The following is a 24,570-nucleotide window of genomic DNA, read 5'->3' as shown; positions in this document are numbered from 1 at the left end:
GTGGAGCACAATACAAAGGGCGGGTGAACTACCCAAGGTAGCACAAACTTTAATTCTTTTTGGATGGTCGCTTTGTGCCAGGTCCACGTTTCTAAATAAACAATCTAACATCAACTTGTGTTGCTGGCTTTTTCTTACGTGGTACATCGGAACGTGACACTCTATTTATTTATTTTTTTAAAGAAAGTTCTGCTTATTTCCAGAGAAAGAATACACCAACTATACTCAATGAAATGTTCATGTAGAAAAGAGACATTCAATCAAAGCACGCACAAAAAATGTACAGAAGAGAGGCTTGTCCCTACCTATTTATACTGACCAAATGGAAAAAAATATTTAATTGTAAAGGCTGCTAAAGGAATGTGTATGATTGCATAATTATAAATATCCTTCCCTTTCTGCATTTCAAATTTTTGTTAATCCTGCAAACAAAAGAATAAAGAGCAGGAGATACTTCTGTTCAGGGAGAACACACATTAAAAGCTAACAGGAAGAAAATAAGTAGGTGTTTTGAACTTCACTGTTTCTATTCAGTGCAGATATTTTGCATGCCATCAGCAGTTAGGATAATTCTCGTATTGAAAATGTATGAAAAAGTATTTGCAACCTTTGGTGTTATTTGTTCACTTATCTGTCAATAAGCCCAATGAAGTTCTGATAATATTCAGCAGCAAAGATATGCAAAAAAATGAACCAAGCTCAAACTAAGTCTGTTTTAAACTTGTGTTATTTATACTTGCATTTTGCTCTCCTATGGACATCTAGAATATTGATTGCTTTCCTGCCCACTATGTTTTTTCAATTCTACAGTATCAAGCACTTCCAGACATTGTAATTTTTACAACAACCTTTTAAAGTATCGACTTAAGGTATTATTAAATTACATGTGGTAACTGAGAGAAACTAATCTGTCTAGCACTAAATTCATACAGAAGGAAGATATGAAATGAGCATTTTCTGAATCACAGCTCAATTTGTAATTCGTCTGTCTAGAGCGTAGCAGTAGTTGGATAGCAACTTGAGAAAATATCTCTGTAACACCCTTCCTTAATTCTACTATTGATTTTTTTTCCCTATTGCACTATTCTATTGCATTATTCTATTGCACTATTACTCATTACAGAAGAACAATTAATTGCAATATTTTTCTCCTGGCAAATATCACAAACCACAGTTTCTAGTGACTGATTACAGCAACTGAGGCAATACACTTAGTCATGCTCCTAGGATATTTGCCCAAAATAATCCTTCCCTGACATAAGTGTTAAAAAAAAAATAGTTCTCGAATATGTTCTGACCTAGGCTTCAAAAAATCATGAAACAGACTCCTTGTCACGAAAAAAACCCTTTTTATTTGGCTAATGTGAATTCCTAGCCTTTACATCCAGCAAAGTCCCAGCAAATAGTCTTTCAAGGGTGAATTGCAACCACAGACCTTATCAGTCTGGGAGAGCTGCCAGGCCGATAGCTTCCAAGCGTAATGCTGTACAAAGAAATACTTGGCAAGGAGTCTCTGTGAGTCATGAACTCAGATAAGTAAATCTTCACATTAATTAAATGAACTAATTGTCTCCTGCAAACACTACTCCCCTCTCACTCATATTTATTCCCTATGAGAGGGGCCATTCAGCGTCCCCTTGTGCCTTTACTCCCGAGTTGACCTCTGTTTCTTAATTGTTCTCTTCTCCTGACAGCTCTGTGCATGCGCACATTGGGAACAGGCTCCAGCTGTTCTTCTGCTCCACTTATCTCCAACTCTGAAGGTAGCTGATAATTGTTGGATACCCTGGCCCCATCTCTGTCTCTGATGCAGAACACTCATCAGAGCCTTCCCCAGACTCCAGGACTGGCTCATGTTCAGTGGTGGGATTCAGCCAGTGCGGGCTGGTTCAGGTGAACTGGTTGTTAAAATTCTGCGCTGCTGGCTTTTTGCCTAGCTATTGTCAGCGTTCCAGAAAACAAACTCCAATTCCAACTTTCGGGGAAAAACAGATGGAGGCCTGGGGAGGAAGCCATTTCCTACCCATCCCCGACAGCTAGACAAAGCTATGCAAAAAGCCAGCCCTCACCGGCACCCAGCTTCACCAACAGCGGACTTGCAAAAGGCAACATGGCTCCGCCTGCAATCAAGCTAGACTGGGGAGGGGCAGCACGAGCGAGCACTGAGGAGAGGGAAGCCAGGCAAAGGGTGAGCGAGGGCATCCACAGCATGCTGTAGCATATGCACTTTCCCTCAGCCCCCTTCTTTCGGCGGGCTCCTATCGGCTCCCCTCCAGCTTCTCCGCCTCTCCTTTCACCCCATTAGCCAGCCTTCCAGCAGGAGGTGAGTGGGTGGGCTTTATTACGTTCCAGGCATTTCCCACCCAAACGGCACACCGCATTTGCAATGGGGGGAGGTGTTTGAGGAAGAGCAGGAGAATGGGGATGGTGGCAGAGGAGCTGCTTTCAAGCCATTGGCGTTTGCAGGGTGGAGAGTCTCCCCCTAATTATGCAGGCAGAGGCATGCTTCCCATTCGGTAGCCCCCTGTAGGGAAAATATTTTTTTTTAAAAACCCTGTGGCTCGAGCCGGGCTGCCAGGTTAGCGGCAGAACTTCCATGCTCTGGATGCCCGTGCCAACCATAAGTATCCGCTGGCAGCAGATAGTTTGTACAAAATGAGAAGCTTTGCCTATCCTGGGCAGTAGAGCCACATCTCTCATTAGTGCTGAGGGGCTGAGGAGAAGGCATTGTATGCCTGCCAAAAAGTCTTTCTGACATCCTCACCTCTAGCAGAGATGAGAATGTCAACTGTTTCTAGCCCCTAATTCTCCTTAAGCATTGCCAAACGAGGAGCAGCACTGGCAGACTTTCTAAGCCTAAAGCAGAGAGGGAGGAAGGGAAGGAGGGTGGGAGAGAGGTATCCAATCCAACCTCTGTGTGTGTGTGAGAGAGAGGGAGGAGAGATGGAGGCAGGGGGGAAGGGAGAGGGGGAGGGGTGTGGCCTTGGGGGAAGTGTCAAGAGAAATGCTAAAAGAGCAATCAGATCAAATTCCAAAAGATATTGGGTCTTCAGGGTAAGGAGACATGAAGAACTTTCAACTGCAGGTTTCTAAGTCTTATTAAAAGGAATATCTAGAGGCAACTCTTTAACTCATTAGTCCAGAGGGAGCAAAATAGATAAGAGTCCCATGAGGGTCTTAGCTATCTAGCTCAGGAATAACCGAATAACAGAACTTGAAAAGGAGTTTGGAGGTCTTCTAGTCCAAAACCCTGCTCAGGCAGGAAAATTGAGGATGCCAAACTCCGAGTAGAGGTCCTGGGAAAGGTGTCAGAATAACAGAATAACACTTAGAAGGGACCTTGGGGGGAACCCTATACCGTTTCAGAGAATTGCTTATTGTACCCTATGACTATCATTAAGTGTCGTACCTTATGATTCTTGAGTCTTGACGAATGTATCTTTTCTTTTATGTACACTGAGAGCATTTGCACCAAGACAAATTCCTTGTGTGTCCAATCACACTTGGCCAATAAAAGAATTCTAATTCTAAATGGCTGTCCAGTCTCTTCTTGAACACCTCCAATGTTGGAGCACCCAGGACTTCTGGAGACAAGCAGTTCCACTGGTTAATTGTTCTCACTGTCAGAAAGTTTCTCCTTAGTTTTAGGTTGCTTCTCTCTTTGTTCAGTGTCCATCCATTGCTTCTTGTTTCGCCTTCTGCTTCTTTGGAAAATACATTGCTTCTTTCTTTCCCATTGCTTTCCCTTCTTTCTGGCAGCCCCTTAAAAGCCTATTGCCTATCACAATCTTGGGCAAAGCATGTGAGCCATTTCTTCCTTTCAGTAATCCATGAAAGTATATCTATAGTACGTAGATAATAAAGTTGAAAAAAGGTGAACAATATTTTTACAGAACTATAGATATGTTGAGGCTGGGTGTGACAAGGAATGGCTGGGAGGGAAAGGGCCAGGCGAGGCACAGTGAGTGACATTGAGTTGGCCATGCCCACCCAGTCACATGATCACATAGCCACGCCCACTTAGCCATGCCCACAGAACCTGTTAAATTATTTGAATCCCACCACTGCCCATGTTCCTCCTCAACCTCCTCACTGTCCGAGTCTGTCACCAACTCCTCTGGCAGGCCACATCAGAACACACTGGCCACATCAGAAATACCTTCATCAGAGCCTGAACTTTATAAGAGGATTGTTTATTATTATTATTATTATTATTATTATTAATAAAATCATAATTTTATTGTTATTAATTTATTGGTATACCACCTATCTTGCTACCAAGCGCTTCTGGCTTCTGGGAGGTGGTGGGCAGGTACTGGACAATTCCCTTTCCTCACATCACTACTCTTTCCTCTTCAAATGTCATTACATTTCATGCTTCTTTTAAAATACTTTGATTGTCAGGGAAATTAACAATGTATTCAATCCAGCATTGTATTACAATATTACCGTGTTTCTCCAACAATACGGCCTCCACCAATAGGAAGCCCCACCATGTTTTATTGGCATTAAATCATATTAAGCCCCTCCCCCCAAATTAAGGCCCATATTAAACATGTGAAATGGGGGGGAAATGGCGGGGGGGGGGGGGCTTGCCGTTAGGAAGTACTTTTGTTGCATGCCCGGATATGGTGCTGCCTGCGTTGGTGGGGCACTTCATATTGGGAGACCTTCCGCCACTGTTGCTTTCCCTTCTCCCTTGCTGCCGCAGCGTTTAGAGCAATGCCGCGGCATTTGGCGCAGCCATGCGTGGCCAGCCAGGGCTCCTCCCTGCAACCGGAGCCCTGCGGAGACACTTGGCTTCAGGCGCTCCTGTCGCCGCCTTCCCTTTGCCTTCGAAGGTAAAGTCAATTCTTTTAAAAACGACACCCTACTACAACAAAGCCTCCCCTGCCCGAGAGGGCAGCCCAACCCCACATGGGGAGGCGAATCTCCCGGGGCTGCAGCGCAGGATCGGCCCACCCCGGGAGAAGCACCCAGCCGCCATCCCTGCCTGGCACCAGGCAGAGCGCGAAGAGCTTCGCCTGGGGCGCCCAGCACAGCTGACAGGCAGGCCCTCCTGCCCAGCGGTGGAGCTCTCACCAAGGCAGCGAGCGCCTCCCCGCCGGGCCCTCCGTTCATCCCACCAGGGCCGCGCCGGAGCCGTGCGGGCTGGGTAGAGCTGGGAAAGCGAGCCGCGGGTGTGCACCCGCCTGCCAAGCGAAAGAGCTGGGCTGACCCAAGGTTGGCTTCCTTCCCAAGTCCCTCCAGCCCGAACCCGAATGGGCCACCGGGAGAGGCCACCAGAGGCAGTGATAGCGCCCACCCATCCGTGGACAGAGAGGCAAGGCGACAGCCTGCACCGCGTCCTCCTCCAAGCTGAGCCCCGCTGAGTCAGCGCCTCTGCCTGATGCCTGTTCCGCTGCAGCGTTTGGAGCTGCCGACGCATTTGGAGATGCGTGGGGATGGGGACGGGCTGGGTGAGGGGTGGAAAGGACGGGGGGCTTTGGGCTCTCTCCGCCGGCCAGGGAAGCAGCGCTGCCATCACCTCGCCTCCCTGTCTGTGGATGGGTGGGCGCTATCACTGCCTCGGGCAGCCTCTCCCGGTAGCACCTTCGGGTTCGTGCTGGAGGGACTTGGGAAGGAAGCCAAGCTCAGGTCGGCCCGGCTCTTTTGCTCAGGAGGAGCCCTGACTGGCCGCACGTGGCTGCGCCAAACGCCGCAGCGTTGCTCTAACGCCGCGGCAGCAAGGGAGAAGGGAAAGCAACGGTGGTGGAAGATCTCCCGATACGAAGTGACCCACCAACGCTGCGGTCAACATCCAAGCTGTCGCTGCCCGCCCACCCGAGGATGCAAGGGGGGGAAATTAAGTCACCCCCGAAAAGACGGCCTAGCCGTTTTTTCGGGGGTCAAAAAAAAAAAAAATAAGGCCCAGCCTTATTTTGTGAGAAACACGGTACAAATACATTGTCCTCTTATGCTTTCTAGTATTGGGCAGCAAAGCATGGCTTGAATAAATAAGACTATATTCTTCTTGGTCCCATTTTCAAAAAAGAGATTACGTCCTCTGCACCCATAAACAAAATGATATTGTTGTTATAGATCTGCACAGTGTTGCATGCCTTATTCAGTGAATATATTCTTATTCTGAATTATGCATGGAGGTTTGATTGCCCAGCTAAACAAAAGTATTCATCAAAGATAAGCTCTTTCCCCCCCCGAAACAAGTTGAGGACTATTTCTCATTTTCTTTCCTGTCTAAAATCCTTTTAAAACATTATTCAAAATATATTTAATAACACTAAACATAACTCTAGATTAGTGGGAAAAGATGCCAGTGCTTGATCATAGCTGCTACTTGTGCTTAAGAGCATTGATCAGACAAGGCAATATAAAGAATCAGTCAACAACAACATGTAGAATTTTAGGCTTTAAAAAAGCTTTTGATGTTATAATTTTTACAGTACTTAATAATTACCATTTGCAATTACTTTAATGTGCAAGGTATGCTAAACATTTGTAAACACAGGCAAGCAGACCGAGAGAAATATATGAAAAGCAAATAAATATTTGTCCACTTATAAAAAACTGTCTTATGTAGAATAGATAAAACTAATATTAGATTACAAAACCATTAGGTTGTCAGAGAAAAATGACGAGTCTGCATTTCACTATTGTCTATGATGACAATATTTCCAGCATGGTTTATTTTCATGCCTAGATACTACTTGAATGAACTCATTCCAAAATAGACTAAGCTATCTAGATACTGTCTTTGTCTGTTAAATTAATTAACCAATAAAAATGGTTTGGACTTTGAGAATTTTATTTATTTAAACTTCAGCATAGGTTAGAGAGGAGAGGTTATGTCCAGGCTTTAAAAATTTCATGAACTATACATTTTCTACTCCTTGGCCCCAAATGCTGGTAGCCTAATAATTGGTACTTTATAGTCTTCAATAAAGGTGTAATTCCCCAGCGGAATAACTCACTGCTTAAAAATGTTTTATATTTCATTACAAAAATTGTAATTTGATTTCCCAATTTTTCTATATTCTTGTAGAAATCAGTTTAAATTTATTGTCAGGTAATAACATTCCACTTCCAATGAAAGAGAAAAAGATGTAAACAACGCTGATTTTTTTTTATAAGCAGCAGACCCAAAAGTTAAATGCCCATCATGGGACAGAGTTCATTTTGTTGCTCTTATTTATCTGGAAACAAATCTTCTCACTTTTTAGACAAGCAACCACTGGAAGGAGTTTTCTATAAGGCTCTACTTTGGAATGTCTGGAAGTTTGACTATAACATCTGTTTGCAACATCTTAAAGCAACACTTTTTCTCCATGAGCTTTAAAAAGCTACAAGCAGGTGCAATCTTCATGTCCCCATGTGCTGCGAAGCACCTTTTGTAGGTGAAACTGAAAGCCCTGCACAACTACAGGTAGTCCTTGACTTACTACCACAATTGAGCCTAAAATTTCCCTTGCTAAGCAAAACAGTTGTTAAATTAATTTTGTCCCATTTTATGATTTTTTTGACACAGTGGTTAAGTCAATCACTGCTGTTGTTAAGTGCATCATGTGGACATTAAATGAATCTGGTTCCTCCCCACTGATTTTGTTTATCGGAAGCTGGCTGGGAAGGTTACAAATGTGAATCATCTGATCCCAGGACAGTGCAACTGTCATATCTACATGCCAGTTGCCAAGCGCCCAAATTTTTATTATGTAACCATGGGGATGCTGCAACGGTCCTAAGGATGTGAAAACCAGTCATAAGCCCCTTTTTTCAGTTACAATACTATTGTTAACTTTGAATGGTCAGTAAATGAATGGTTGTACATTAAGGACCCCCTGTATTGTATTTTGCCGTTTGGTAAATTAACACTTAATGGTTACTCACGCTGTCCACTGCAAGGATTTTGGCCCAGATGAAAACCAGAAGAGGTCTTAGTTCTCGAGCAGAACTTTGAAGCAGTTTTAATACATAGGGGAAAATGCCAACGGATAAAGCCTAACAGAAAAGACAATTGAGAAAGCATATAAATATAGCGCTGGCATCGAGAACCTCCTGCCCCCACCTCTGGCAATAGTGATGTTAAAAAAATCTGTATATTTATTTCCTGTCAACATTATTCATAGATGCTGTGCAATATTTTTAATTATCTGGTTTTACCAAAAGTTGATTGATCCATTTTTGTTCAGTACTTAATGTACTACGGTAGTTTTCCATATGACAATTTGGAACTCATTCAGGTTTGTTATTGCTAAACAATGAAAAATTACAGCACCTCTTTCATTGGATCATGAAGTTTAGAGACACGGAAAATAGTTCAGTCTGGAAAATCACTACCACAAGATGTATAGAGTATTTTTTTTCTAATCTAGTCACAATTTATTAGATAAATTAACAACATATTTCCTAATCGGGAAAGTGACATTTTGATAGAAATACTGAATGTGAACCTTTAAATTGCATCACTCCTTACGATTTTAAATATATTCAGATATACACAAAACCCAAACATAATTATTCTTTCTTAACCACCCACGTCCTTTCCCTTTCCTTCTGATTTATTTTTCTTTTTAACACTGCAGCTTTCAAAGTTTCTGTCTTGTTTTCTCAATTAAAAAGCAAAGCTGGAATAGCTCTGATTTTTACATAGTGCTAAGCAGCCTCCTTTTAAGATTTAGACAGTCCTTGTGTGAATAAAAATTATAATAGCTGGAAGCTCTTCTAGTTCTAATTCTCATTTTATTCTAGGAAATTGTACATCATCAGCATGCCCACAAGAAAGTACCTGAGCAGTCAAATTATATCTTTTTAATATCATTAGGCCCAGCTTCAGATGGAATGGAAGAGGCTGAACAACAATGGGAATTGCAGCAGATAACAAGATTCTCAACCATTTGCAGAGTTGGTCAAATTCTAAGAGCCTGATTTATAGTGACCTGAGGATATCCAATTGCGGGATACATAGTGGCTGTCGATCATGGGGCATTATTTTCCACATCCAGGAAGAATAAGTTCATCAGACACACATGTTGATGATATAAAAAGTGTCTTTCCTTTTTCAGCACAAAGGCTGGTAATATGGACTCACCAAGCTAACAGCCCAGGGACCCAGATCCAAAAAACGGCCAAGTAAATCAAGAGCTCGTAGCCTATGTACTTGACTCAGCAACACCTGTAAAAATCAGAGAAAACAAGAATTGCCATGAAAAACCCACAATAAGGCTGATTATTTTGGATTTCAGAGCTTTGTGATCACCATGCTGGCCTGGATAATGATCTTGGATCTGAGACTTATATTCTACCATTGCTTCCTACCTGTGGACTGCAAAGGACAAGACTTAAAGAATAGTGTTATTGAAGTAGATAGGACCAAATGTTTTGGCTGTAGTTTGCTCTTTTTTATTGCAGGAGTTAAAAACAATACCATGTTGCCCCTGAACTCCCCAAATGAGAAAATGTGGCTCAAATGTGTGGGTGGGGAGTTTGGGATATTTTAATGTATGAAATAAGTGGCTCTGCAAGGCTTAAAGCTCCCTTTATGGCCATTTCACATTTTCTAAACACACAAAAAGAGTGACAATTTCACTCCCTGGCACAATGACATCAAGGTATTGCAATTATGTTGGAGGACATAACATGTAGTCAGCAAGTAACAGTTTGCCCATCCATGCTGCCCAAATCAGTTTTTCCAAAATACCAGAATTAGACTATACACAATGAATACACTTCAAGAAATGGAACCACTAATCATATATAGCATAGCATAAGGCATTTATCCGCTGTCAGTTATGAGACACGTAACCCTCCTATCTATTTAAAGCGGTAGCTTTAAATACATGATGGACTCCATTCCTTACCACCACCATCACCCCCAAAAAAAGATCAAAGAAGTGTTCTATTCAAAGTCAGAAACTGCACACAGGCCAGAGGGTGAATTTCTTAGTATCCAAATAATAAGATGGTTCTTTAGCTTTCAATTTGCTGTCACAGAAAAAGCTAGCAATCTGTTAATGTCAAAAACAGGCAGCTAGGCCACTCTTTCTTTAATCCCACAACCAATTAACCTTGCTTCTGGGGAAAAGCAGTCTGCCTAATGTGGGGGAATGACATTGTACCTTTCAAATTAGAGGCAAAAACCTAACTCTGCTTGAAGTCAGGGATATACAACCTTTCCTGATCTAAGTTCCACACTTAACTTTGAGTGGTGAGCTGTGGATTGCACTCCAGTGCAAGGGTAACATTATGTTTGATTAAATTTAAATTAAATTAAACACAGTTAATAAGATTATTCCCCACATATGTCATAATTTTCCCTTTCTGTCAAAAGAAAATTGTAATTCAGAAACAACTTTTGGAAAAATAAACTGAATTTATTTGGGATTCACATGTGCTCTGTGCACCTCGATTTTAATTTAGTAAGATTCTCGATCAGGATCATAAATTTTAAGTTGTTTCAACACTTTTATGCATTATACAATATTCTTCCTTTTTATTTAATAGTAACACTTTTTCTCACTTTTATTCTTGTCTCCTGAATTCTGATATCTATCTCATATTATATTAAAGACTGCACTCTAACAAATATAAAATTAATGTACTGTTAGAGAGCAGGCTGATTTTTTTTCTTTTTCATCAGCTAGAAAGAAAGGAGAGTGGACTGTTCCTCATGAACTTCTCGAAACTTTTAAAAACCTGGTTATGCCGGAGGCCTTAAGGGAAGAGAATAGCATTATTGTCTAAGTGAGATGTAGCATCATCTATTGTATTTGATTGGTCATTTATTGATATTATTGTGTATTGTTATATATTATGTATAGTGATATGACTGGTAAAACTGTGTAATGAATCACAGACATGATAATATTGTGATGCAGGTCTTGTAATTTTAATTTCAGGGCTTTTAATAAGCACCAATGTTTTCTACCCTATCCTTTCACAGGTCTCTCTATTCAACAGCTGAAATGAGAGATTTTATTTTGTGGAAGATAGACTTTTAAAAGTGTATGCACCCACACCAACACAGAATAGATTTCAGTTCAGAGCTTGTTATAGCTGGGCTATCATACAATAGGCAACACTTGCAAACAATTTAAAAAGCACCTGTACTCTAAATCAGATGTGTCCAACCTGTGGCTCATGGGCCATATGTGGCCCTGCACAGCTAGTAATACAATCCTACAAGATCATAAACTTTTAACATTATTATATACTTTTAGTTACATTTGGGTACATTTATATACATATATACATATACATATACATATACATACATATATATGTATGGTATTCAGCTTTGTTCGGGTATTTTCCCACGTCATTGTAGTTGTGCTTTTAAAGTTGTAGCAACGTTTCAGCAGAATCTCATCTGCCATCATCAGCTTCTGTATTGTGTTCGTCTGTGAGTCAGACTTTCACAGCCGTTTCTGTTTTAAATTTGGTGCTAGCCTACGCTATGCCAGAATGTTTTTTTCTTCATCCTGATTGGTTGGGAGTCTTGGTCTGTGTTTATTGGTCTTGGAGTTTGCTGTGTTCTGCTTGATTGGTGTTTCTAATATCTTCTGTCTGTTTTGTGGCTCTTTTTGTGTCTTGATTGGCTGGCAACATTGTGTTCCTTTATTGGAGGCCTTTAGTTCAGCTTGGCTCCGAGTAAATGGACGGCTATCATTTGTTAGGAAGCTAGGTTTCATCTGGGTGCCTGGTTGGGGTGTGTTTGAGCTGGAGGTATCAGCGGGGATCTGTTTGTGCCCAGGTGTTTGCCTGGCTTGTGGTGTGGAGATTTTTTTGTTTGTGAGTGCAGGCTTCCAAATGATTGACAGTCTGGTGGAATCATCTCTTCTATTCATGCTTTCAGGTCTTTTTTCAATCTCAATGGCTTCTCTGATGATTCTGTGGCTGGGGTTTTCTATGGTGGCTAGGGTTTTGGTGCCATTGAAGTTGATGCTATGACCTGTGGCTTTCATGTGTTGGACTAGTGAGGAAGTGTGTTCCAGCTTTTTGACTGCATTTTTGTGTTCATCCAGGCAGGTACTTATTCTTCTATTGGTCTGTCCAATGTATGTAACTGCTAGTGGGGGTGTGACTTGATTGGGTGGGGGCTTGGCTGTGTTCTGATTGGGTGGAGGTGTGTTCTCATTGGTTGGGGGTTTGGCTGTGTTCTGATTGGTTGGGGGGTTGGTTGTGTTCTGATTGGCTGGGGGTGTGTTCTGTTTAGGTGGGGGCTTGGTTGTGCTCAGGTTAGTCTTAGTTGCCAGGGGATTTGAGCTGGTGAGCTGTGATCCTGTTGTTTGGCTTCGCGTTCGCGATCGTGCCACATCTTCATGGTGGGTGTCCGTTCGCTTCATGTATGGGTCGGAGGGGTTTGAAGTGGGTAGTGATGCAGCTGCAGTACGGCTTCTGGTCCGTGGTCGTGTCTCATCATCTGTGTGGGTGTGAGTCTGCTTTCTACGTGGAAGTGTGCTGGTAGCATCTTTTGTGGCCCTCATGGGATATATATATATCTCATCTGCCATCATCAGGCTTTTGTATAGTGTTCGTCTGTGAGTTAGACTTTTACAGTGGTTTCAGATTTAAATTTGGGGCAGCCTATTGCTGTGCCAGAATGGTTTTTTCTTCATCCTGATTGGTTGAGAGTCTTGGTCTGTGTTTATTGGTCTTGGAGTTTGCTGTGTTCTGCTTCTAATATCTTCTGTCTATTTTGTTTTTTGTTTTTTTTTTGGCTCTTTTTGTATCTTGATTGGCTGGCAACATTGTGTTACTTTATTGGAGGCCTTTAGTGCAGCTTGGCTTCGGGTAAATGGACGGCTATCATTAGTTAGGAAGCTGGGTTTCATCTGGGTGCCTGGTTGGGGTGTGTTTGAGCTGGAGGTATCAGGGGGATCTGTTTGTGCCCAGGTGTTTGCCTGGCTTGTGGTGTGGAGATTTTTTTGTTTGTGAGTGCAGGCTTCCAAATGATTGACAGCCTGGTGGAATCATCTCTTCTGTTCATGCTTTCTGGTCTTTTTTCAATCTCTATGGCTTCTCTGATGATTCTGTGGCTGGGATTTTCTATAGTGGCTAGGGTTTTGGTGCCATTGAAGTTGATTCTATGACCTGTGGCTTCCATGTGTTGGACTAGTGAGGAAGTGTGTTCCAGCTTTTTGACTGCATTTTTGTGTTCATCCAGGCGGGTGCTTATTCTTCTATTGGTCTGTCCAATGTATGTGGCCGGGCATGATGCACTGGGGACTTCGTATATGCCTTGGTTTTCCAGGTCAATTTTGTCTTTGGGGTTTCTGAGGATGGCTGCTATTTTTCTGTCTGTTTTGAAGGCAGTCTTGATGTGGTGTCTGTATAGTATCTTACTAATTTTGTCTGTAGTGCCTCTTATGTAGGGCAGGACAGCTGTTCCATGGGTCTGTTCATCTTCTGGGTCTCTATTATGTCTCAGTGTGTTTTTGTGGATCAAGTTGGTGATTTTGCTTTTGTGGAAGCCGTTGGCTGTCAATATTTTAGTCAGGGTTCATAGTTCAGTCGATAGCCAGACTGGAATTTTCAAATAACATTGTCTTTTAATCTTCTCCCAATTTAACCACAGAGACTCCCGTATATAATGTCTTCTAAAGTACCTCTGTGTTTTAGTTCCTTTATACCATAAAAAAGCATGCCACCCCAACAACAGATCATGTCCTTCTAATGTCAACAATCTCTTATTTCTTAATGTTATCCATTCCTTAATCCACATCAAATTTGTAGCTTGGTAATACAACTCCCAATTAGACAAACCAAATCCTCCTCTTATTCTAGCATCTTGCAAAAGTTTTAACTTTATTCTCGCTTTCTTACCTTGCCATATATATTTCAACACAATTTTATTTAAATCTTCAAAGTAGTCTTTCCCTAGCCTAATTGGAATTGTTTGAAACAAATATAAAATTCTGGGTGATATATTCATTTTGATTGTTGATATTCTCCCTATTAATGACAGTTGTAAACTTTCCCATTTCGCCAAATCTAGCGCTATCTGCTGTTTAAGTTTGATATAATTATTCTCTTTTAGTGTACTACATCTTGCTGTCAAGTATATCCCCAAGTACTTGATCTTATTCGTGACCTGAATTTTCAACAGGTCTGCCAGTTCTTCCTTTTGTCTTGATAGCATATTCTCTGTCAAGATCTTTGTCTTATCTTTATTTATTTTCAAACCAGCCACCTTTCCATATGTCTCTATTTTTTCTATCAATTTTGATGCTGTTTCTAGTGGGTCTTCTAAGATAAAAACCAGATCGTCTGCAAATGCTTGCAACTTAAATTCTTCCTTTTTAATTTTCATCCCTTTTATATTGTTTTCATCTCTAATATTTCTATTTAGCACTTCCAAAGTTAACACAAACAACAGAGGTGATAGTGGGCACCCTTGTCTTGTTCCTTTTCTTATATCGATAGAATCTGTCAGTTCTCCCTCTGTCATTACCTTTGCCGCCTGCTTATTATATATAGCTTCTATTGCTTGAATAAATTTTCTAGCAAAGCCCATCTGTTCCAGCAGTAATAACATGAATCGCCAATTCACATTATGAAATGCCTTCTGTGCATCTAGAAATATCAGAGCCATTTGTTTTTCAGGATGTGCCTCGTAGTATTCCAAAGTGTCCAAGATTACTCTCATATTGTCTTTAATTTGCCTCTTTGGCAGAAATCCATTTTGATCAGGATGGATAAAATTATTTAAGTATTTTTTAAGTCTTTCTGCCAATATTGAAGCAAAGATTTTATAATCTGCGTTTAGTAGGGAAATAGGTCTATAATTCTTGATTTGTAATGGATTGGCCTCCTCTTTTGGGACAAGTGTAATATAAGCTTCTGACCATGATTTAGGTATCCTCTTCTTTAACATAACTTCATTCATAACTTCTAGCAATGGAAAGTTCAATGATTCTTGTAATGTTTTGTAAAATTCTGTGGGAAGTCCATCTGGCCCTGGTGCCTTTCCATTGTTTTGCTTCTTAAGTGCTTCAGTTAACTCCATCATCGTTATATTGCTTTCTAACATTGTTTCAATTTCTTTAGGTATCTGGGGTAAATTAGCATTCTGTAAATACTGTTTAACTCTTTCCTCATCAATATTCTCTTGTGTGTATAGTTTCCCCATAATAGTCTCTAATGATTTCCTCTTCTCTTTACTACCATAGCAAACTTGGCCTTGGTCATCTATTAATTGCAATATTTTCCTTGATTCTTTCTCCTTTCTCAATTTATATGCTAACCATCTACCTGGTTTATTTGCATCTTCAAAGTAGTTCTGTTTAGCACCTCTAATTTTTTGTGCTAATTCTTCTTTTTCTATTAGACCCATTTTATGTTTGGTTATATCCATTTTTAACTTAATGTCCTTTTTCTGTGGCATTTTCTGTAGCTCTTTTTCAAGTCCTTTATACTCATCTTCTAATGCCTTAGAGGCTAATCTTTTCATGGTATTTCTTTTCCTTGTATAGTACATTATCAAGCCTCTGGCATATGCCTTCATTGTATCCCATACATTCTGGATTGATATATCTTCTTTTTTGTTTCTCTAAAGAAAAAGGCCAGTTCTTTCTCCATCCACTGTGTGAAGTCTTTTTCCTTTAAAATAGTATTATTTAACGTCCACCTAGATCTTCTTCTTTGTCCTTTCCATTTCATTGTCATTGGATTGTGATCTGCCCAAGTACTTGTTTCAATATTTATTTCTTGAATATTAGTTAACAATTCTGTTGACATCCATATAATATCTATTCTGGACCATGACAAGTGTCTATTTGAGTAGAAGGTGTATTGTTTAGTTTTAGCATTTCTTTCTCTCCATGTATCTTTTAAGTTTATTTCATCTACCATTTTAAAAAAAGATTTAGGGAGAGTCTTTCTATTTTGCTTTATTGTTTTCTGTGCTCTATAGTCCAGTTTATTGTCTACAATTCCATTAAAATCTCCCATCATAACTATATTAACATAGTCCAGTTCAATTATTTTCATAAGTAATTTTTTATAGAATTATTCTTGATTGTTATTCGGGGCATAGATTGCAATCAGGAGTGTTTTCATATTATTGTCCATTATTTCCACCATTAATATTCTTCCGTTGTCATCAGTATAAATCAATTTTGCTGGGATGGTCTCTTTAATATATAAAACCACTCCTCTTTTCTTACATTGTGTCAAGGAAGTAAATATTTTCCCTAATTTTGGCTGTATCAACAATTGTTCATATTGTTTTTTAATATGTAGTTCTTGTAGGCAGATTATATCAAATTTTAATTTCTCTAATTTATGAACGGTTTTCCTTCTTTTAACGGCTGAGTTAAGTCCATTTATATAAATTGTAATCAATTTTTTCTCTTCCATGGTTATATTTTGTAGTTAGGTTTGACAGCTCTCGTGGATTTTGGTTCACGTTGTTCTTTGGCTTCCTCCTTTCCACCTACTGCACCTTCTTCTTTTTCAGTCGTCATTTGGCAGTCCTCTTGGAATTCAATTAGTGAAATTTCTTTTTCTGCCTCTTCCTCCCCTCTGAAAAATTCTGTGTAAAATGATTCAGCTTTCTCAATTGAGTAAATTCTATATGTCTGTTCTTGCCATGTGTACATTAAACCTTCTGGAATCAGCCATCTATAATTCACCTCTTTTTTAAGTAGCAATTTGGTCAAGAATCGGTATTCTCTTCTCATCTCTCTCACTCTTCTGGGTACTTGTTTCAAGACCACAATCTCCTTATCTTTGTATTTCAATGTTTTCTCTCTTGCCACTTGCAATATTTGCGTTTTAATGGCTTTCTTTGTAAATCTGATGTGAACTTCTCTTGGTAAGCTATTTTTCATTGCATATCTTGTGAAGACTCGATAAACCTCATCTATTCCATCCATCATCTTCTCTTCAGTTATTTCCAAAGCTTCAGCCAATATTTCTATCATTATCTCAGCTAGATTTTGTGCTTTTTCTTCCTCTATGTTTTGGACTCTAAGATAAAATTCTGATCTGTCCATCTCCCATCTCAGCATACCACTTTTATCTTGTTCAACCACAGTTAATCTGTTATCAATGTCTCCAATCTTCTTGTATCTTTGTTTATCTTCTTCTTCAATTTTTTTGTCTCTCATCATACTTCATAATCATTTGTTGGATGTTCTCCACTTTTTCATCGGTTTTCCCTGTTCTTTGTTCAATGTTCTCTATTCTCTTTTCAATATTCTCTGATCTTGTTTGAATATTTTGAATTCCTTGCATAATCATCTGCAGGGTCACTTTTTCTTGCTTTTTTTCTTGCTCTTTTTCTTGCCTTAACATTGTCTGTATTGAACGTTGTCCTCCAGATGGTGGAGAGGAAGAATTAGAAGTTGAAGAACCAGGAGCTGTTAATTTCCTACTCATTTTGAGCAATTCAAAATCTTCAGGTTCTTCTAGACCTTAATCCAATTGTGAAATAACCAATTGCAGTTCCAAATAAAAATAGTAGGAAAAAAGAAGCCAAATAGTAATAATAATAAAAAAGAAGAAAAAAATTCTTCAGGTTCTTGTATACCTTAATCCAATCGGTTGGTTAGATGACAGTAAAAATTCAAAAATGAAGGAAAAGGCCATAAACACACCATAAACACTCACAAAAAAGAAAAAGTTGTAAAATCCTAAAAAAGGCGAAAAAGTGAAGAAAAAGGCTAAAAAAAGAAAGGAAAAATTCTTCAGGTTCTTCAATACCTTAATCCGATTAAGAGGTCTCAAATATAAAAGGATGCATAAAAAAAAAACTAAAAAAAAACCCCCAATATGGAAGGTAGATGGAAAGACAAAAATACCAGGAAGGGAGAGAGAGAAAAAAGGCTACTCCCTTAAAAAGAAAAGGAAGGGAAACATTAATACTAAAGCTTTTCCTTTAAAATAAAAAGCAAGCGTAGAAATTTAACTTCCAAAGACAAGAAAAAACAAACAAAGACAAGTTCCAAAGAGCCAAAAATCCAAATAGCTATTACAAAAAAAAGTAAACTGATGAGGAGGGGTAGCACACCTTAGAAAAAATAAAAAGAGCACACTGCACTTTGTTTAATTATCCAAGGCTCTTGTTATAACTCTCTTCTCCAAAGACTTATCACCTTTTCTTTTCCTAAACTTCAACACCAGACTCCAGCTGTTGATAGAAACCCAGAAGAGCACCTGCAATAATACTCTCCCATGCTCTCCCTCTTATCAAACAGGCAATGTCCTTGAAAAAAAGTCTCAGTTCTTTCTCAGCTTTGTCTGGTCAAGAGAAATAGAAAATTTCCAAGCCTCTAGTTGGCAGTGTTACAAAGTTTCTTTAGCTTTCACTTTCCCCCTCCTTTTCCAAGCAAAATATAACAAGAATTAATTAAAAAAAGAAAAAGATATTTAAAAAAACAGCTAAAAGGGAGTCTCTGACTTAGAATATTATAAAGTCAAAAAGGAGAAAAGAAGAGAAAAAAAGAAGAGAAAAAAACCAGTCCAGTTTCAAAATATAAGATCATGTGTAGAAAATCCAGCAATGGGGGAAAAAAAATAAAAATATTACTTTGACATTCCTGTTTAAAATCGCTTCTGTCAAAACTTTTACAGATTCTTTCTTTCCCTTAGGGTGTCCTTTCAAGTCTTAAAATAAAGTTCTCACCAAACCAGCACACTCTCTCTTTCCGTCCTCTTTCGTTTCGGAGATGTCCCAACTTCAGCAGCTTTAATGGCTGCCTCTTTGCCACTGGGAAAAAGAGCTTCTCCTGGATCTACCAGGGACTTCGCGATATCCCTGGGATCGACAGGATGCGCTCTTTACATTCACCATCTCTTCGGGATGGTTTAGATCCACTTGGACCATCCAGGAGCAAAGATATCGGCAGCGATCTCAGACCTCCAGGATCGCATGCCGTATCATCACGACGCCAGCTCCACCCCCCTGATTGGTTGGGAGTCTTCGTCTGTGATATATATATATGTTTTCTTAAGTTTTCGCGGGTACTTACATGTATGGTATTCAGCTTTGTTGGGTATTTTCTGCCACATCAGGTTCTGTCATTATAGTTGTGCTTTTAAAGACTTGTAGCAAATTTTGGCAGAATCTCATCTGCCATCCAGAATTCTGTATATGTATGTCTGGTATTCAGCTTTGTCAGACTTTCACAGCCGTTATAGTTTTAAATTTGGGGCTAGCCTACTGCTGTGCCAGAATGTATATATATATGTATCTGTACTGTGTTCATCTGTGAGTCAGGCTTTCACAACTGTTTCTGTTTTAAATTTGGCCAGTACCAAATTTGGCTAGTCCACAACAATTCCTTTCATTTAATGCAGCCCAGGCAAGCCAAAATCCCATGTTCTAGACCAGGGGTGTCCAACTTGATTTCATTGAGGGCCGCATCAGAGTTGTGTTTGACCTCAGAGGGTCAGGGGTGGGTGGGGGTGGCCAGGGTGGGAGTAGTGGGCATGGCCAGGGTGGGTGTGACATGGGACCACACCTCCACACACATGGTTTTATACACTTATGAAAATAGAGAGGCATACATTTCTGTGGTTTTGTTTTTTTAATACATACTTGATCTACTTGATTGCCCTATGAGAGAGAGACCAGATCAAGAAAATGACTCCATAGGAAGACTAGAACTATAAATTATTGACATAAGCTATAGTAGCAGAATCCTGCAAGGTAAAATATTTTATCTTTCCTCCCTTTATAACCTTCTGAGTCAAGGATGGCCTCCTGCAGCACTCTGGTGGACAAAGTGGGGCATGGAGGGACCATGCATGGCCCCCATACGCAACCCATTTTCAGTAGCAGAGGGACTGCGGGCCAGTCCTTTGCTATTTCCAGGCCAGCTCAGTGGGGCAGATCTAAGCACCCTGTGGGCCGGATCCAGACCATGGGATTGGAGCAGGGGTGGTATGCTACCAGTTCGGCCCGGTTCAATAGATCCGGTAGCTCTGAAGAGCAGCAGACACTGAACCAGTTCAGTGTCTGCTGCTCTGTTTGGCCTAGCCACCCTCCTGAGCTCTTGGTTGTCCTTTATTTCCTGCTTTTTCAACCTCAGCTGCTTTGCGCAGCACAGCTGAGGTTGAAAAAGCAGGAAAGAAGAGGATTTTCAAACCCACGTGCAGCGCTTGTCAGCTGTCCAGGTGGCACAGCTGAGGTTTTTAGGCAATGGTCTACACAAGCGTGCAAAATGCACTCTCACCGGGGTGGGATTCTACCTGCTGGAGAACCAGCAAATCGCGCCACTGGCTGGCCCCTCCCTGCCTACTCACTCCTTACCTGGCATGCGCGCCATCAAACTTGCCTGCTAAGTTGCTATTTCCCCCACCACCACCACCATCAGCTGTTTTGCTGTGCCGGGAGATTTAGATTAGCTAGAAAGCAGGAAATTGTTGGATTTCTTGGTTTCCAGCTAATCTAAAAGCAGAGCTGAGCCTGAAGCTTCTATTATTCAGTGCAGACTCAGATAGCAGATGGCAGAAAGATAGATCTCTGAATGAATCTGTGATTCTGTGAGCAACTCAATCTGCCTGCCTGCTTTGCCTGATTTTGGGTAAAAGTTGCTCTTTTTTTAATAAAAAAAATTCAATATTTACATAAATATTTATATTTACATACAAGCCATGCCCAGCCAATCACATGGCACCAAGCCATGCCCAGTCAGCAAGCCACACCCAGCCAGTCACATGACCATCAAGACACATCCACATATTAGGCCACACCCACAGAACCAGTTGTTAAGAAATTTGAATCCCACCCCTGGACTTGAGTTTGATACCCCTGCTCTAGACACTCGATAAAACTAAGGGAAAATTTAAGGGAAAGCTTCAGTCTTTCAGATACAATATTTTCACAAGCTGCATAAGAAAAGCTATATTCATTTATAGAAATGGATATAAAACTATGTTCAGGATCAGTATTTTGTTTGTGAAATAGGATGTATTTATATTTTTATTTGATGCACAATCAAAATGAACATTTTAGCTAGGTTTTAGTTTTTATGTATCAATCTCAGAGTCCTGTACAATAATATGAACAATTGTTTTGGGGACAAGAGAGGAGAATATACTGAACAGACAGGGGATATGAGATTTTTATTCACACACATACATACAAACTCACATTCAGTAGATTTTGCAAATATCAAATTATCAACTCAAAGCATTGGATACATACATGCAGTGGTGGGATTCAAATAATTTAACAACTGGTTTTCTGCCCTAATGATTTCCTCTAACAACCAGTTCACCAAACTGCTCAGAAAGTTAACAACCGGTTTTCCCGAAATGGTGCAAACTGGTTGAATCCCACCACTGCATACACGGAGATATTCTATTAAAATTACAAACTAGCACAGGTCAAAGTGCCAGTGCCGGTGACTAAAACGAAACCACCCTTTGCATCTACAATTAGGCTTTATCTCCAGGGGGCAACTACTAATCCTATGGAGCTGTGTGAGATACAGTCTGGAATGCAAATCCCTCCCTAGGGATTAAGGTGCTCCAAGCTTTTCTCCACCACCCATGTGCCACTTCATCCCCCCTCTCTGCTTTAACAATCTATTTGTGTCATGCTTCTCCCAAGAGGGCAGAGATTCTAAAGGGATTCATTTTTAAAAAGTCAAAGAAAGCTATTTATAAAAGCTGTTTTCTGTAGCTGGAAAAATCTTTTGCATAGGTACCTGGCATTATGCCCAAAGCATAAAAATGCCCTTTGGGGGGCCTTTTTGAGCAGATTAATTAATTGCATCGTAATTCAAATTTGATGAAACAATGTGATTGTACTTGCTTTAATGAATCTCTACCTTTCTGCTGGCTTTTGCAGTGGTGTGATCACCCTTGTTCATGAAGAAGCAGGTGGGGATTTCAGTATTGCTGCAAAATTAATTACCTGTACAGCTCTCTGCTGTCAAGTCATTCAGCATATCTGTTGCTGGACAAGAAATCTGTCTGTCTTACTGCTTTGTAAGAGATAAACTGTCCATCTATCACCACAACAAACTCCCTGGCTGCAGAGACTGTAGAAAATGAAGAGTTGGACTCACAATGATTGATGATACTGTCACCTATATTACAAGACAGCGCTGCTAAGTGGGACTGAGAGTCTTTTCTCATTATACAAGATGAAAATGGATGCCCTTGAATAGGTAGAATAATGTAACCCTATTCCTCTTGGCAGAAGGAAGGGGAAGGGGAAAGGAAAACCAAATATCCCCAAAGAATGTTGGCAATAGCTACTAATCTAGTTCCTGTCAGAATTAGAACTGCTTTGTATTATAACCAGGTAAGATTTCCAGCATAAATGTTGAATAAAGCTGAACAATACAATAGTTGTTTATTTTTAGAGGAATATTTGATAAACCGAATACCCTTAAATAATTAGGGAACAGACTTTGCACTTCAGTAATCCTGAATGTATCCTATAATGACGTGCATCCTAAAACTGTATCAGAGGAACTTTTGACCTGGGAGACCTAGACTGTACTCAGATTTTTGCTTCTCATCCCACTTTGTTGAACATTCTGCCTAATGAAACAAAGTTGGATACTAAATTGTGACATTTTAGTAAACCTTAGAAAATTTCCACAATGATGATAGTGCTTTTCAAGCATATGGAAAAGAGCAAAGATGAATGTGTTTCAAAATAAACTATAGTCATATACTAGGTGCTGAATGTACTGGATAACACGTGTAGTAAGTGAACATGTTAGTTATTTATTTACATGTAAATTGTCTATTTTAATATTTTTATTAAATGTGTGTAGCTTTGCTTCTCAACTTCAGGAACAATGATGAAGCATACAGAAATTAGGCAGACTTGAAGAGAAAACTGATAGTATTTTATATTCTTGTCAAAAACATTTCTCCCCAGATTCTGATCTGGAGTGAGAGCATGTCATTTGGAATATTTTCTTGTTTCTCTTTGTCTAGAGCAAAAAAGAGGAATTCACTTAATATTAACAAGGTAATATTTATTCTTACCAGGGCCCCTTGTCACCAGTAGCCACTGCATTATGGATGGTAAGAGGCCAGGTAAGGTTCAAACCTGGCTGCTTGGAACAAGAGCTTTGTGACTATACAGCTGAATGAAATTCTCTAGCAAAAGGGCTAATAGTCTACAATGTCAATTTATGCTTAACTGAGAGCATGTGGCTAGATGGGGGAATGGGATTTTGCTTGTGTGTAATGTGTCTGTATCAGCAAAAGCCCAGCAAACTATGAGCTCCAATTAGTCTCCAGTGCCATCCACATAATTTATTTACCTAAACACCATCTGGCAAAGAGCAAAGAAGTCGCAGAAAGGCATGTCCATAAATATACAGACAAATTTGCAGCTGGCTGGTTGCCCGCATTTCAGCAGCCTCAGCTAAGCTAGTAGTCCAGCTGGCTGTCAATACAACTCACCTGCAATACGATAGGGAGCTGTTCAGGAGGATTGCGGTTTTCCACTCCCATTGTTAGCCAGACTTGAAAAGCCGTAAGCTGTTCAGCGAAGAATGGGCTGTGCTGTGGAGAAAACAACGGACAGGAATCAAATTAAACTGCTTGCCAACAAATATACAGGTAGTCCTCGACTTACAACAGTTCATTTAGTGACCGTTCAAAGCAGGAGTGGGTTCTGTGGGCGTGGCTAGGTGGGTGTGGTCATGTGACTGGGTGGGAGTGGCTTTTTTGCAGCATTCCCCCACCCCATTTTTTGGGCCTTCTGGGCCTCAGGGAAGCCTCCTGGGGGGTGTTTTTGCTCCCAGAAGGCTTCCCTGCAGCCCAGGAAGGAAAAAAAATGGAGCCTGGGGGACATGCAACACCCACCCACGCTCCATTTGGGGGCCTTCTGGGCCTCAGGGAAGCCTCCTGGGTTTTTTTTTTTCTTCACAGGAAGCTTCCCTGGGCCCAGAAAGGCAAAAAATGGAGGGAGGGGGCGCAGCACACACACCACGCACCCCTTCCCTCCATTTTTTGCCTTCCTGGGCCTCAGGGAACCCTCCTGGGCGTAGCAGCAAGACAGCTAGTGGAATCCCGGCACAGCTGATTGTAGGAACAGCTGATCGTTGGGAGGGGAAAAAAAGAAATATCTTAAGGAGTGACTGGGCAGGGAAGAACTCAGTCAGCTATGTCAGGCATGAGTGCAATGTTGCGCATGCACAATATGGATTGACTGGGCGGGGAGGGATGGGCTGAGAGGGGCGGGGCCCGACAGGGCCACGATTTGCCAGTTCTCCAAACTCCGCAGAATCATAACTGGTTCTATAGAACTCGTCTGAACCAGTAGAATCCCACCCCAGTTCAAAGTTACAGTGGCACACCATTTGCAGCATCTCCATCCATGGTCACATGATCAAAATTCAGATATTTGGCAATTGACTCATATTTATGCAGGTTGCAGTGCTTTGAAGTCATGTGTGATCAGTTTCTGTGACCTGACAAGCAAAATGTCAACGGGACAACAGAAATTTTGGTTCAAACCAGATTCACTTTAACAACTGCAGTGATTCACTTCACAACTGTGGAAAGGAAGGTCATAAAATGGGGCAAAAATTGAAAACACTGGTTAATCTACTTAAATGTGTGACTTAGCAACAGAAATTTTGGGTTCAATTA

At 40.6% G+C, this 24,570-nt stretch overlaps 1 protein-coding gene across 3 annotated transcripts in view; it reads right to left on the bottom strand.

Moving 5' to 3' along the window:
• The window catches only part of RPTOR (regulatory associated protein of MTOR complex 1), a 409,502-nt gene that overhangs the window by 121,887 nt on the left and 263,045 nt on the right, over positions 1–24,570 (bottom strand). For all 3 annotated transcript variants that reach the window (XM_026667263.2, XM_026667262.2, XM_087955978.1), the window contains 3 exons: positions 23,377–23,478; positions 9,086–9,169; positions 7,885–7,995 (listed from right to left, as the gene is read on the bottom strand). In XM_026667263.2, the coding sequence (XP_026523048.1) occupies positions 7,885–7,995; positions 9,086–9,169; positions 23,377–23,478 (297 nt within the window). The remainder of the gene's footprint in view (positions 1–7,884; positions 7,996–9,085; positions 9,170–23,376; positions 23,479–24,570) is intronic.

This window comes from Notechis scutatus, chromosome 2, assembly GCF_049901735.1.
Source record: "Notechis scutatus isolate UNSWTSFEM ecotype Mainland chromosome 2, rNotScu1.2, whole genome shotgun sequence".
Taxonomy (NCBI): Eukaryota; Metazoa; Chordata; class Lepidosauria; order Squamata; family Elapidae; genus Notechis; species Notechis scutatus.
Note: the sequence above shows the minus strand (reverse complement) of the source record. Positions and strands in the feature narration are given on the sequence as shown.